General features: G+C 40.3%; 1 protein-coding gene across 4 annotated transcripts in view; it reads right to left on the bottom strand.

The window, feature by feature from the left end:
• Window positions 1-15,298, bottom strand: part of tefu (Serine/threonine-protein kinase tefu) — an 844,515-nt gene that overhangs the window by 806,280 nt on the left and 22,937 nt on the right. For all 4 annotated transcript variants that reach the window (XM_070083426.1, XM_070083425.1, XM_070083427.1 and 1 more), the window contains exons 2-3: window positions 6,633-6,706; window positions 3,906-4,031 (exon numbers count right to left, since the gene is read on the bottom strand). In XM_070083426.1, the coding sequence (XP_069939527.1) occupies window positions 3,906-4,031; window positions 6,633-6,698 (192 nt within the window). In that variant the 5' untranslated portion in view covers window positions 6,699-6,706. The remainder of the gene's footprint in view (window positions 1-3,905; window positions 4,032-6,632; window positions 6,707-15,298) is intronic.

Here is a 15,298-nt window from a genome sequence, read left to right on the forward strand (position 1 = left end):
CAATCAAAGGCACTTCTCAGTGCCAACAACAACATAACTATATTTAACTACAATATCAGATCTTTAAGCAAGCATTACGATGACCTCATAGCATTACTAAATTCCTTACATGCCAATATGTCCATCATTACACTAACTGAAACCTGGCTAAAGCCTGATAGTACAGATGTCTATGCCATTCCTGGTTACACAGCCATACACAACTGTAGGCCAGATCAACAAGGGGGTGGCACAGCCATATACTACTCAGACCAACTAGAATGTATCACTAATACTTGCACAAGGGATGAACATGGGGAATATATAATAGCTAAATTCAAATCAAAGTACCTACAAAAACCTCTCACATTGATAAACATCTACAGAGTTCCACAGTCAAACATTAGCCAATTTAGTCAAAATCTAGGAAGTATGATAACTGATGCACGCATGAACAAAGATCACTTACTACTCTCAGGTGACTTCAATATAAATCTCCTGCAAGACCAGGACCCACACGTTACTGAATTCACAAACACAATGAGTAACTGTATGTTACTACCAACAGTAACAAAACCTACAAGAGTTACAGAGACTAGTGTTTCCCTACTTGACCACATCTGGACCAACACCATATCCCCTTTAAAATCAGGCATAATTACAGATAATACCACAGACCACTACCCTACTTTCCTCATAACAACTCTTGGTAAACTACCCCAAGACACTACTAAAGTCACCTTCAGACTTCACAATGAGGCAGCCATTAATAACTTCACAACAGCAATAGCAAACATTGATTGGCACACTGAGCTAGAAACCTATACAGATATTGACGAATGTATTAATAATTTTCTAAAAAAAACCCAATACCTCTATAACAAGCACTGCCCTAAAAAAACTAAACAGATGACAGCAAAGAGACTGAACAGTCCCTGGCTAACACCCAGCATTCTCAAATCCATAAATACAAAACACCAATATGAAAAACAGTACAGAATGGGTCACATAACCAGAGACCAAACAAAACGTTACTCGTCAATCCTAACCAGCCTGATAAGAAGGGCAAAAAAATTGTATTATGAGAACAGATTATCCAACTTACGAGGTGATATAAAAAAGACCTGGAAAACCCTATCAGAAATTCTGGGAACAAAAAAGATATCACGAAATAGCGAAATAAAATTAGCAAAAACAGATGAACCCCAACTCCCACCAACAGAAACAGCAAACAGACTCAATGATTTCTTCTCCACTATAGGACAAAACCTTGCCAATAAAATCCCAAGCTCAGATACCCCACCAAATGACTACCTCACCGGCAACTACCCGAACACACTGTTCCTAGCTCCGACTAACCCATACGAAGTCTCCCTTATTATCAACGCACTAAAAAACAAGGCAGGAGATTTAAATACCTTACCACCCCTTATATACAAAAAAGTGTCACAAGTGCTATCACCAATCATTGCAACACTCTTTAACAAATCCATTGAATCCTCCACCTTCCCTACAGTACTCAAAATAGCAAGGGTCACCCCGATCCACAAAGGAGGAGACCAAACAGAGTTGAATAACTATAGGCCAATATCCAACTTACACCCTCTCTCAAAAATCTTCGAAAAATTAATTCATAAACGAATCTACTCCTACCTTATCTCCCAAAACATACTCAACCCCTGCCAATTTGGATTCAGGCCTAATAAAAATACTAATGATGCTATTATACACATGCTAGAACATATATACACTGCAATAGAGAAAAAAGAAGTCCCACTGGGGATCTTCATTGACTTACGTAAAGCTTTTGATACAGTTGACCATGACTTGCTCCACGTAAAATTGTCACACTATGGTATAAGAGGGCACTCCCTCAACTACCTCAAGTCTTACCTCAGCAACAGAAGCCAATATGTGTACGCAAATGGGGCAAACTCTTCTGCACAACCAATTACAGTTGGTGTCCCACAGGGAAGTGTCCTTGGCCCTCTTCTCTTTCTCCTATACATAAATGACCTTCCAAATGCTTCGCAATTACTCAAACCCACACTATTTGCAGATGACACTACATACGTCTTCTCTCACCCGAGCCCAGTCACGCTAGCCAATACTGTAAATACCGAATTACAGAAAATATCTACCTGGATGAGGACTAACAAACTTACACTAAACATTGACAAAACCTACTTCATTCAGTTTGGTAACAGAGCTACAGATGTCCCTCTTAACATAATGATAAATGGATCACCTATCACAAAACTAACAGAGGGAAAATTCTTAGGAATCCACCTTGATAATAGACTCAAATTTCATACACATATACATCAAATTTCTAAGAAAATTTCCAAGACTGTAGGCATACTATCGAAGATACGGTACTATGTTCCACAGTCAGCCCTCCTGGCCCTATATCACTCTCTTATTTACCCCTATCTCACCTATGGAATTTGTGCATGGGGCTCAACAACAATTAACCATCTCAGACCACTAATTACCCAACAAAAGGCTGCAGTTAGAATGATAACAAATTCTCACTACAGGCAGCACACTCCACCAATATTCAATACACTAAACCTACTCACCATACAAAACATCCATACTTATTACTGCACCTATTACATACATAGAACACTTAACTCTGATATTAACCCTCCCCTCAAACATCTCCTTGCCAACCTCAACAGAACACATGACCATAACACAAGGCACAGATCACTCTTTGATGTTCCTCGTGTCCATCTCACACTATGCAAAAACTCAATGCACATAAAAGGCCCTAAAATCTGGAATTCATTACCTGTAAATATAAAAGAAACACAACCTGTTTATAAATTCAAGTCTCTTCTCAAAGATTACTTACTCACCCAAAACCAAATAAATACTGAATAACTGAACATTATAAATTGTATATCTTAAATGTTTCTCACAATTATATCACATAAATGTTAAACCTAAAACCCAATCTAACTTTATTATTTTTTAAATACACTACCTAACAGAATCACTACCTAACTGAATGCAACCATATGACCTGTCTTTGTAATACTCACTTGTGCTTTATAGTTATCTGTTTACATTAATGTTTTATCACTGATTTCATCATTGCTTAGTAGCAGCGCTGTATAGTCCTTGTGGCTTAGCGCTTCTTTTTGATTATAATAATAATAATAATCATTGCTTAGTTAATCTTAAGTTAATTTTAAGCCAGCCCGTAATGCTATGCATAGTATAAGTGGCTTTGGCATACTGCTCTTATCTGTATTTTTTTTGTACCTCTGTATGTGTGCACAAATTGGAAATAAATAAATAAATAAATAAATAAATAGTTTAGAATAAACAATACAGGCATTCCTTGCACTAAAATAACATTTCCTCTGTTCATTAGTTATGTTTTTCAGTGCATTCACGAAGGTATATTAGACCCACCAGTTGACGTGTATTGGACACGTGACATGATTTGTTTACTCTTTAACATCAGTAAAAACTGAAAATTTCCACTATTTTGAGCTCAATTTCAAGCCATTTTCACTACTAGAAAACAATCAAAATCATCTCTATTTCTGTAATATATCTTCCATTTTAACAAATGAGACCAAGAAACTGAATACAACTGTAGAAACCATATGAAAATACACTGCAAAGTCACTGCTTTAAACTAAAAACACAGTCACAGTTTTGTCTCATGCACTAAGTGTTGCACAATTTTTATATGGTGCATACTTACCACACAGACCCATTCTCTCATATCCATGCTCAAATTTGACGCTCACAGCTTATCTGAGTGAGCTGAGCTTATGGCGTAGTATTACAGCACTGGCAGTAAACTCGAAGCCATAGTACTATGATAGTCAGTGAAAGGGTTAAGACCTTATTTACAGCATATTCACATTACACAGCTAGAAAACGAAGTCAGTTACAAGACCCACCTTGAAAAAGAAGAGGGAAGCACTGTGAAAAACTTCATTCCAATTAAACTTGTTGTGAGGCTGAGCATCCAGACAGGCAACAATACTTGCATTGTTGAGTAAATTTTTTAAATTATCACTTCCCTTCTGTGGAATCAAGAATAATTAACATAATGAAGGATATTATACAATAAACAAATCATTTTATGCTACTTTTCTCTATGTACTACAATAACATGTAATAATTATCAGTGTATTACAATAACATGTAATAATTATCAGTGTATTACAATAACATGTAATAATTATCAGTGTATTACAATAACTTGTAATAATTACCAGTGTATTACAATAACATGTAATAATTATCAGTGTATTACAATAACATGTAATAATTATCAATGTATTACAATAACATGTAATAATTATCAATGTATTACAATAACATGTAATAATTATCAGTGTATTACAATAACATGTAATAATTATCAGTGTATTACAATAACATGTAATAATTATCAATGTATTACAATAACATGTAATAATTATCAGTGTATTACAATAACATGTAATAATTATCAGTGTATCACAATAACATGTAATAATTATCAGTGTATTACAATAACATGTAATAATTATCAATGAAGTTAAAGTCTACTGTACTTTATTAATTTTTTAATTACAGTAAACCTTGGATGTAAGAGACTAATAGCAAGAGACTTGGGAAATTCTCCGAGTGTCGGATAAATCAGCATAATGGTACAAATTTGCAGAAAAGGCACTGAATTTTAGTACAGGGACCACTCTACCATACATATAATTTACAGGTAAACTGCAATAAACATTAAGAATAAAGAAGTTAAAAGAATACGTATTTTACCCAGTGATATGCGTATGCAAGTTTGTTATATCAAGGTACATTATATCAAAGTCAGAAATGAAGGCAAATTCTTAGGTCTGTTCCTTGGCAGTAACTTGAAATTCAATACTTACATTCAGCACATAAAAAAAAAAAAAAAGGACTCCAAATCAGTTGGGATCACAAGATACATTAACCACAAACAGTACTACAGTAGAGCCCCGCTTTACGGTGTTTCACTTTACGGCGTTCCACTAATACAGTCATTTCAAATCAAGGAGGATGAATTAATAAAATATTCATAGCCCTAATCACTAACCTAATCTATGGTAAAAGTTCTGTATATGACTCCTTTCTGGTAACGTTTTGAATTTTTAGATGCGCAGCCAGAGGAAAGGGGGCTACAAGGGCCATATCCCCCCAATTGACAGAAAAAAAAATTTAATAATTAAAAAATTAATAATAATTGATAATGAAAAATTTGTATTTGCATGATTACAGACAGTGATACATCCTCATTATGGCATCTCGTGAACGTGATGTTGGACATTCTTATGCGAGTGGGTCACAGAAAAGAAAGAAGAAAATTCAAGAGGAACAGAAAAAGAAAGATGTAGGAAGCTGCAGAAAGATCACGGACATGCTCACGAAAACAGTTTCTGATGTTACCAGTACAGTTGAATCTGCAGATACGTCAGATCATACACGAAGCACCACTCACAGGAGCTGCATTTTAGCCAGTGTATTTCGTGCACAGAAAAAAGGCTTATTGGATTCTCATCTGGAAAATCAAACTGAAAAAGAGCGCACTTATTGGAGAAAAGTTCTAGAAAGAGTTGTTGCTGTTGTAAAATTCTTAGCTCTAAGAGGACTTGCTTTCCGTGGAGAAAATGAGGTTTTTGGTTCGGAAAACAATGGCAATTTCCTAGGGATCATAGAACTATTAGCACAATTCGATCCATTCTTAGCAAATCATGTGTCACGCCTTGGGAATGCAGGAAGAGGCACTGTATCTTACATGTCATCTACTATATGCAATGAATTTATTGAACTGATGACTAAGAAGGTCCTCAATAACATCATAGCAGCTGTGAAAACTGCAAAATACTTTGCAATAAGTGTAGATTCAACACCAGATATTTCACATACAGATCAATTGACATTCATTGTTCACTTTGTCGACTCCAGTGGTAAGCCTGTAGAGCGCTTTATAAAATTCATTCCTCTTTCTGGCCATGATGGAGAAACAATGATGAATGTAGTACTGGGTACTCTGCTTGAACATAATCTCTCTATTATGGATTGCCGTGGCCAGAGCTATGACAATGCAAGTAAATAATGAACAAACAAAACACTCACCACACTGAGTGGTGGGAGGGCTGGCTGCCAGTTGCGGGGATCGGAGGGAGGGTAGTAGGGACTCGCAGTGGTGGAGTCTGTGTTATTTAATAACATACATGTTGTTAACATACATGTTATTAAATAACATACGTTATTAAAGCATAACATGTATATATTTAGTACAATTTACGACGTTTTCATGTATTTTATGATTATTCATGGTTCAACAAGTTAAGGAAGCAGTATTGTAATATATTTCCCTACAATATATTGGGGCACCAAACATTCACGGTTTTTCAACATTCGTGAGGCTCTTGATCCCCTAACCCTCGCGAATGTTGAGGGAGACCTGTATTATTATTTTTTTATTATTATTATTATAAGAAAGCCAAAACACCAAAGAGGTTATAATGTACCTAAAGAATGTGTGACAATGAAGTTTGATCCAAGGAAAGAGAAAACAGTTTCAATTCCTTGGATCAAGAACCTCTCAGTGGTCTCAAGAGCACATGAAATAAATTTAAGTATAACTTTTAAGTTAATCTCACCTTTCTGTCTAGAACACGGTCAGAGTCTAGCTGGCGACAACACTGTTTCACACTGTCCAATGCCATTCTTCAAACTGAAGAAAGAAATATCTTAAGCAAGTTTGACAAATTCTCAAGAAACAGAATTAAATAAAATCAATTTAATTAGATATGCCTCATGCAGTACAGATACTGTACCTGTATTTAATAAATTTTATAAAAGTACACCTACCATCCGACTTACGACCACTCGACTTACGACCGTGTTTTTTATGCCAAATTTCTGGGAAATAAACAACTCTTTGTGTTGTACACAGTGTTTATCCTAAACCTTACAGTATAAAATACAGTACTAACAACATAAAAAGTAAAGTAAAACATGAAATACCAAAATAAAACAATAAAATAAAGTCATTACAAAAATTTTTTGTTGATATTCAGTAGTAAAGTTCGACTTACGACCAGTTTCTCGGAACCGAACTCGGTCGTAAGTCGGATGGTAGGTGTATACTCATCCATTCAATTTTATGACATTTTCATTTATAGTAATTGATACAGTGCAATGGGTTACAATGTGCCTTTAATTTAGAAAACTGAAGGTTACTAGTCTCTTGCTCCCAAAATATTTATTTGTTGCCTTCTACAACGCACATCGTATAGAAGGATCTAATCCATTTTGCCATGAAATTGTAAAGGGAAAAACTACAGGTACAGTTTAAGTACTACTGTATTAAGTAATACATATAAATTTACATAGTCAACCCTCATCCTAGATAAGAACCAGAGGAAAGGTTCATAAAAAAATCCAATTTCTCCCCTTGCCCCCCCCCACACACACACACACCCACACCCACACACACACACACACCCACACACACCCACACCCACACACACACACACACACACACCCACACACACACACACACACACCCACACACCTACACACAAACACACACCCACACACAAACACACACACACACCCACACACACACACACCCACACACCTACACACAAACACACACACACACCCACACACCCACACACAAACACACAAACACACACCCACACACAAACACACACACACACACACACACACACACACACACACACACACACACACACACACAGTCTCATCAGTGCGTGCGCAAGTCACACCTTCCGTGCTCCGCGAATATAAGTGTTTTCGAGGGCTACCCAAGTGATCTGAAGGGAAGCTAAGTGTGCTAGGGTAGAGAACAATTCCTTGAAGCGATTTATAATCTGCCTGAGCCACATAAGTGTAGGGAGAGCCGCAATTTTCGAAGTGATCTAGAAAGTAACACGAGGTGTGCAGTCAGAGTGGGCAGGGCAGGCGACGTTGCCACGTGTCACCCAAGAAAGATAATAAAGTGAAACAATCGTGTGACCAGTGAGAGAAATAGTGAATAGGGTACATTATATAACGAGAAGAAATTGAGGTGGATCTACGCCAGGACGTCTCATTGAGCTGGACAATCTACAGGCTGCTACAGCCGCATTGCAAGTGCTGTAATCACCTATGAGTGGTTGTATGGGTGTGGGGTTCCAGGTTCCAATTAACCGCCAAGCTGATTGTGAATGTTCCAACTCTCACAGCACGATAAAGAAGAGGCACTCAAGTATTCAATAAGGAATAGCAATTGGTAATCTATGGAACAAGGCAAGTAAGCTACTATAAGCTAGGTGGCAGGACAAGCATAAAGGGCAACACTAAGTAGTTGTGGGTCAAGTCCCAGGAGGGTGGGGGTCAGGTCACAAGAGGTTGTGGTCAGGCAAGCGACCACTGAGACTCCACATTACACTCCAATGCACAATTCACCTACTTTTCAGACACAATTACACACACACACATATATCCAGACTCACACATACACTCCCCCCCTCCCCCACCAACATCTCACTCCTTCCCCTGATCCCACCCCTCCCTCTTTCACCCTCCCCCTCCCCACCTCTCCCTCCTTCCCCCTCTCCCTCTCCCATTCACCCACTTGCTTCTCCCTCCTTCCCACTCCCCATATTCCCCCCTAAATCCCCCTCCCCACCCCTCTCCCACATAGCCACAGTTCCTCCTCTACCTTCCCCCCCCCCACACTCTGACAAACACACTACTAAACTAACACACAGAATTACATAGGTTTCCCACTCTAAGGCAATCAAAATAAAACAAAAATGGGTTGCCAGAGAGCAGGAAGGAAAACCAAGGGACAGGAGGAGGAATCTGCAAAGAAAGATTGGGCAGCAGAGCTCATAAAAAGGGAACATGAATGGGAAAAGAAACTAGAAGAACTTAGCATGAGAATGAAAGAGAGGATAGATATGGAAAGCAGGAAGTGGGAGGTGTAAGTCAAAGCAGCAGAGGTTAGGATACAGAGTTTAGAAGAGGAACTGAAAAATCTGAAACAGCCTAAAGAACTGTTGCAACCCCTGAATGGTTGCAATGATTATTATGTATATATATAATTATTATCTTTTCATTTAATTTTATATTGCTTATATTTGCGATAATAGCTAAATCGTAAATGTATTGCTTTATATTGTTATTTGACGTAGTTTCCTTTGTTAGGTAGGATGTAACATATTATGTGCTCAGTTCAAGTCATGATTGTCTAACTACTGTAATTATCGCTGTTTGCTCGTTATATTGCCGGCTTCTTGCTGGGCGACTGCTGTGCACGGAGCTATCACGTGATCGAGGGGGGTGTCCTCACCTCACCTGAAGTATTCAGTCTGCTCTAGACTCTCTTGGAGGTTGGACAGATTGTCTGTCTCATTATTCTTGTTAGTTCTGTAGAACTCTGTTCACAGAACCTTGTATAGACTTAGTGATTTTCTACGTTGTACTCAGGTTGTGTGTCTCACAGACACTCTGAGCATCTCAGGTCCTGAGCTATAGCTTCTGACTTAATTTGTACTGGTTTCTGTGTATTATCACAGTCGGGGATTTTCTTATGCTGAACTTAGATTCAGTAGTATGGGAATTTTGTAACTTTTGTGGAGGATCTGCTGATGGTCCCTACTTAGAGTCGTTATATTATCTCCTTGTTCCTGATTCTGTGTTGCAGTTGCTTGTTGTATTGCTATTGGGCTTAGCATTCCTTTTGTTGTTCAAGCAGACTGTTCTGGTTGCCAGTCGGTCAAGAAGTTAGTTTATGTGAGGACTTTGTCAGTCACTTGTTTAAGTCTAGTCGAGTCGTGAGACAGAGAACTACTTAGAGCACTTACACACATACATACTTACTTGTACATATTTGTAATATCTTATTGAATGTTAATGTACCAGACGGTACTTAAGAATTATAAATGTGATATGTGCTTTCAGCACAATAATATTGAACTCGAGAAAATTGATATTATGTTGATTACTGTGATTAATTTAATTTAATTTAATTTGATAATATACCTCTAGACTTAATAAATTTATTAAATTTTAATTTCTCTAGTTAGTAGCCTACCAGTTGTAATCCTGAAGCACTATTGAATAATACTGAATTCTAATGGATAATTGGACAAGGATACTGACTACTTGTTACGAAAACCCAGTAACAGGCGGGATGCTAGAAGGGCAATCCTTTCTAGTATTCACTGGAGATCTCTAAGCTTTTAGAATTGCGTTTTTTGTAACAAGAACTAAAGAAAATTTTGGGATTGACATCAGAGACTGCTACCTCAGTCACAAATAAGGGGACTGTAGGGAAAGAGGGAGCAAAACTGCATGTAGAAGCTCTATCAGAAGAGACTGTAGTAAATGAAAGAGCTAAGCTATATGTGGAGGCCCTAACAGACCACAGCAGAGCCCAGGGAAAGCCGAGAAGGGAAAATGACAGGCCACTGAGCCCAAGTACATTAGCTAGTGAAACTGAAGATAGGAAAGCTGCAATGGAGGAAATTAAATTGAATGAGTGGATACACAAGGATATGCAGTGGGAGAATGAAAGGGTGAGGCCAGTCTTTGTGTATGGGCTCCAGGAAGTTGAAGGGGAAACATATGAAGTAAGAAAACAAGGGGAAAAAAAAATCAATTGAAAGCATCATCAAAGCAATAGGAGAAGACAACATGACCCAGCTGGAAAATTTTCGGAGAATAGGAGGGTTTGTAAAAAAAGAACCCAGCCAGTGAAAGTGACCTTCAAGGCAGAATCGACTCGCAACAGGATCCTGCAGGAGAAAGCACGACTAAGGGACATGCCGGCATACAGGAAGGTGTATCTCGACCGCGACAGAACACAAGAAGAAAGGCAGAAACAGAGATGGTACAAAGGCGAAAGGAGGAAAGAGAGGGGATGGAGGAGACAGACAGGAGATCCCAGACCCAGGAAGAAGATCAAATACAGCCTCCCTCACAACTTCCTATAGAAACCCCCCAACCAGGTCAACCCCAGTGCAACCAAACACTCTAAACCAAAATACCCATGCCATATCCAATGCCCCCACCCACTGCATTACAAACTCCACCCCCACAGCAACCACCCATAGTTCCTTATCAGGACTCCCACTTCCCCAACCCCAATATACCTCCCAGACCACAGTCTTAGAAAAGAAGTTGAAGGTGTGGTATACAAAAGCAGAAGGAATAACAAATAAGTATGAGGAGTGGCATGAAAGAATCAAGGAGACATCCTCAGACATAATAGCACTCACAGAAACAAAACTCAGCAGAATAATAACAGATTCAATCTTTCCATCCGGATATCAAATCCTCAGGAAAGACAGGGAGGAGAGGGGGAGGAGGAGTTGCACTGCTCATTAAAAAAAGTGGGGTTTTGAGAAAATGGAAGGAATCGATGGCACGGGCAAAAGGGACTACTTAGTAGGAACAATACAGTCTGAGGGACATAAGGTGATATTTGCAGTAATGTACAACCCACCACAGAACTGCAGGAGGCCAAGAGAAGAATACGATGTGAGCAACAGAGCAATGGTCGACACACTAGCCGAGGTGGCCAGGAGAGCACACATGGGGGGAGCAAAGTTACTAGTTATGGGTGATTTCAATCACAAGGAGATTGACTGGGAAAACCTGGAGCCCCATGGCGGTCCCGAAACATGGAGAGCCAAGATGATGGATGTGGTACTGGAAAACCTCATGCATCAACATGTTAGAGACACTACCAGTGAGAGAGGAGAGGATGAACCAGCAAGACTGGACTTTGTATTCACCTTGAGTAGTTCGGACATCGAGGATATCATGTATGAATGGCCCCTGAGAGCTAGTGATCATGTGGTTCTGTGCTTCGACTGCATAGTTGAGCTTCAAGTGGAGAGAGTAGCAGGAATAGGTTGGGAAAAACCAAACTACAAAAGGGGGAACTACTCAGGCATGAGGAGCTTCCTGTAAGACATTCAGTGGGAGAGGGAACTGACATGAAAACCAGTACAAGAAATGGACTATGTGGCAACAAAATGCAAGGAGGCAGAGGAGAGGTTTGTTCCCATGAGAAACAGATATAATGGGAAGAACAGAACGAGTCCTTGGTTCACCCAAAGGTGTAGGGAGGCAAAAACTAGGTGTACTAGAGAATAGAAAAGGTACAGAAGACAGAGAACTCAGGAAAATAAAGAGATTAGCTGAAGAGCTGGAAACGAATACGCACAGATAAGAAGGGAGGCTCAATGACAATGTGAAAATGACACAGCATCGAAAGTAAAGTCTGACCCGAAGCTGTTGTATAGCCACATCAGTCAAGGACCAGGTAATCAGACTGAGGAAGGGTGATGGGGAGTTCACAAGAAACGACCGAGAGGTATGTCATGAGCTCAACACGAGATTTAAAGAAGTATTTACAGTGGAAACCAGTAGGACTCCAGGAAATCAGAACAGGGGGGTACACCAGCAAGCGCTGGATGAGGTACATATAACCAAGGAGGAGGTGAAGAAGCTGCTATGCGAACTTGACACCTCAAAGGCGGTGGGACCAGACAACATCTCTCCGTGGGTCCTTAAAGAGGGAGCAGAGATACTGTGTGTGCCATTAACAAAGATCTTCAACACATCATTTGAAACTGGGCAACTCCCTGAGGTATGGAAGATGGCAAATGTAGTCAAAATTTTTAAAAAGGGAGACAGACATGAAGCACTAAACTACAGACCTGTATCACTAACGTGTATATTATGCAAAGTCATGGAGAAGATCATCAGGAGGAGAGTGGTGGAGCACCTGGAAAGAAACAAGTGTATAATTGACAACCAGCACAGTTTCAGGGAAGGAAAATCTTGTGTCACAAACCTACTGGAGTTTTATGACAAGGTGACAGAAGTAAGACAAGAGAGAGAGGGGTGGATCGACTGAATTTTTTTGGACTGCAAGAAGGCCTTTGACACAGTTCCTCACAAGAGGTTACTGCAAAAGCTAGAGGATCAGGCACACATAACAGGAAAGGCACTGCAATGGATCAGAGAATACCTGACAGGGAGGCAACAACGAGTCATGGTACGTGACGAGGTGTCAGAGTGGGCGCCTGTGACAAGCGGGGTTCCACAGGGATCAGTCCTAGGACCTGTGCTGTTCTTGGTATATGTGAATGACATAATGGAAGGAATAGACTCAGAAGTGTCCTTGTTTGCAGATGATGTGAAGTTATTGAGAAGAATCAAATTGGATGAGGATCAGGCAGGACTACAAAGAGACCTGGACAGGCTACAAGCCTGGTCCAGCAACTGGCTCCTTGAGTTTAACCCTGCCAAATGCAAAGTCATGAAGATTGGGGAAGGGCAAAGAAGACCGCAGACACAATATAGTTTAGATGGCCAAAGACTGCAAACCTCACTCAAGGAAAAAGATCTGGGGGTGAGTATAACACTGAGCATATCTCCTGAGGCGCACATCAATCAGATAACTGCTGCAGCATACGGGCGCCTGGCAAACCTATGGATAGCGTTCCGATACCTCAGTAAGGATTTGTTCAAGACTCTGTATACCATTTACGTTAGGCCCATACTGGAGTATGCAGCACCAGTTTGGAATCCACACCTAGCCAAGCACGTCAAGAAATTAGAGAAAGTGCAAAGGTTTGCAACAAGACTAGTCCCAGAGTTACGGGGATTGTCCTACAAAGAAAGGTTGAGGGAAATCAGCCTGATGACACTGGAGGACAGGAGGGTCAGGGGAGACATAATAACGACATATAAAATACTGCACGGAATAGACAAGGTGGACAAAGACGGGATGTTCCAGAGAAGGGACACAGACACAAGAGGTCACAATTGGAAGTTGAAGACTCAGATGAATCAAAGAGATGTTAGGAAGTATTTCTTCAGTCATAGAGTAGTCAGGCCGTGGAATAGCCTAGAAAGTGACGTAATGGAGGTGGGAACCATACATAGTTTTAAGGCAAGGTATGATAAAGCTCATGGGGCAGGGAGAGAGAGGACCTAGCAGCAATCAGCGAAGAGGCGGGGCTAGGAGCTATGACTCGACCCCTGAAACCACAAATAGGTGAGTACACCCCCACACACACACCCCCACACACACACATCCAATGCCCCCACCCACTGCATTACAAACTCCACCCCCACAGCAACCACCCATATTTCCTTATCAGGTCTCCCACTTCCCCAACCCCAATACACCTCCCAGACCACAATCTTAGAAAAGAACTTGAAGGTGTGGTATACAAATGCAGATGGAATAACAAATAAGTATGAGGAGTGGCACGAAAGATTCAAGGAGACATCCCCAGACATAATAGCACTCACAGAAACAAAACTCAGCAGAATAATAACAGATTCAATCTTTCCACCCGATATCAAATCCTCAGGAAAGACAGAGGGAGGAGAGGGGAAGGAGGAGCTGCACTGCTCATTAAAAACCAGTGGGGGTTAGAGAAAATGGAAGGAATGGATGGCCCGGGCGAAAGGGACTACTTAGTAGGAACAATCCAGTCTGAGGGACATAAGGTGATAATTGCAGTAATGTACAACCCACCACAGAACTGCAGGAGGCCAAGAGAAGAATACGATGAGAGCAACAGAGCAATGGTCGACACACTAGCCGAGGTGGCCAGGAGAGCACACATGGGGGGAGCAAAGTTACTAGTTATGGGTGATTTCAATCACAAGGAGATTGACTGGGAAAACCTTGAGCCTCATGGGGGTCCCAAAACATGGAGAGCCAAGATGATGGATGTGGTACTGGAAAACCTCATGCATCAACATGTTAGAGACACTACCAGAGAGAGAGGAGAGGATGAACCAGCAAGACTGGACCTTGTATTCACCTTGAGTAGTTCGGACATCGAGGATATCATGTATGAAAGGCCCCTGGAAGCTAGTGATCATGTGGTTCTGTGCTTCGACGACATAGTTGAGCTCCAAGTGGAGAGAGCAGCAGCAATAGGGTGGGAAAAACCAAACTACAAAAGGGGGAACTACTCAGGCATGAGGAACTTCTTTCAAGACATTCAGTGGGAGAGGGAACTGACAGGAAAACCAGTACAAGAAATGATGGATTATGTGGCAACAAAATGCAAGGAGACAGAGGAGAGGTTTGTTCCTAAGGGAAACAGAAATAATGGGAAGAACAGAACGAGTCGTTGGTTCACCCAAAGGTGTAGGGAGGCAAAAACTAGGTGTACTAGAGAATGGAAAAGGTACAGAAGACAGAGAACTCAGGAAAATAAAGAGATTAGCCGAAGAGTCAGAAACGAATATGCACAGATAAGAAGGGATGCTC

The sequence above is a fragment of the Cherax quadricarinatus genome, chromosome 9, assembly GCF_038502225.1.
Source record: "Cherax quadricarinatus isolate ZL_2023a chromosome 9, ASM3850222v1, whole genome shotgun sequence".
NCBI lineage: Eukaryota > Metazoa > Arthropoda > Malacostraca > Decapoda > Parastacidae > Cherax > Cherax quadricarinatus.